Source organism: Octopus bimaculoides, chromosome 5, assembly GCF_001194135.2.
Source record: "Octopus bimaculoides isolate UCB-OBI-ISO-001 chromosome 5, ASM119413v2, whole genome shotgun sequence".
NCBI classification, from domain to species: Eukaryota; Metazoa; Mollusca; class Cephalopoda; order Octopoda; family Octopodidae; genus Octopus; species Octopus bimaculoides.
The window spans coordinates 39,731,022-39,731,952 of record NC_068985.1 but is presented as its reverse complement, the minus strand read 5'-3'; the positions used below and the strand labels follow the sequence as shown (position 1 = coordinate 39,731,952).

Below are 931 nucleotides of genomic sequence, written 5' to 3'. Positions count from 1 at the left end.
TAATAATAATAATAATAATAATAATAATAATAATAATAATAATCAGTGTATTCACCACGCATACCTACCGTGTTTGTATGACCTTGTTTCGCAGAGACTTGTTTTTCTGCATTTGATTCTCTCGAATTAGTGAACTGGCTTCCGAACTGGCGATGCTCCATGGTCTTCGGGCGTGACTGGACTGCTTTTGGTTAATCATGCGAGACATTTGATAGTACATAACAGTTAGGTTGTCTAACTGTTTCTTCATTTCATCAGCACTTTTTATTTGGTCCGCTGCATTTTTCTTAAACGGTGGTTGCATTCTCATGTGATCAGCATCACTTTCAAGTGACTCTACCGTCAAAATAGTATCATCGATGTCAAAAGACATGCTGCCGTCATCAGTAAAAGTTTCCTTGATATCACCTGGAATATTATCAAAATATTAAAAAAGCGCATTTATTATTATTATTATTATTATTATTATTATTATTATTATTATTATTATTATTATTATTATTATTATTATTATTATTATTATTATTATTATTATTATTATTATTCAGTAGTTTTATTTTTATAACGTGCTTTCACTTCACTACCGAGTGCAGCTCTGTGTGCCTTGGGTATGTGCTGTGATTTGCTGTGATGCTCTTATGGTTACTGTATTTAAAGTGTTTTGCATAGGATGTGTGCAGTACCCAGTTGTGCAATTTTCTGTATGTTATATATATTTGTAAGTCCTGGTATTTTTGTTATGTATTTGTCTGAATATTTTTTTTATTATACCTAAGGCACCTACTATGATAGGAATTGTTTCTGTTTTTAGATTCCACATTCGAGTTACCTCTATTTCCAGGTCTTTGTATTTTGAAAGTTTTTCCATTTCTTTTAGGGAAACGTTGTTATCTGCTGGTATTGATACATCAATTAAAAAGCATTTTTTTCC

The 931-nt window shown here is 31.0% G+C and overlaps 1 protein-coding gene across 4 annotated transcripts in view; it reads right to left on the bottom strand.

Moving 5' to 3' along the window:
* LOC106874097 (putative uncharacterized protein DDB_G0291812) overlaps positions 1-931 on the bottom strand; it is a 45,503-nt gene that overhangs the window by 6,695 nt on the left and 37,877 nt on the right. For all 4 annotated transcript variants that reach the window (XM_052968328.1, XM_052968327.1, XM_014921702.2 and 1 more), the window contains one exon: positions 69-408. In XM_052968328.1, coding sequence (XP_052824288.1) covers positions 69-408 — 340 coding nt within the window. The remainder of the gene's footprint in view (positions 1-68; positions 409-931) is intronic.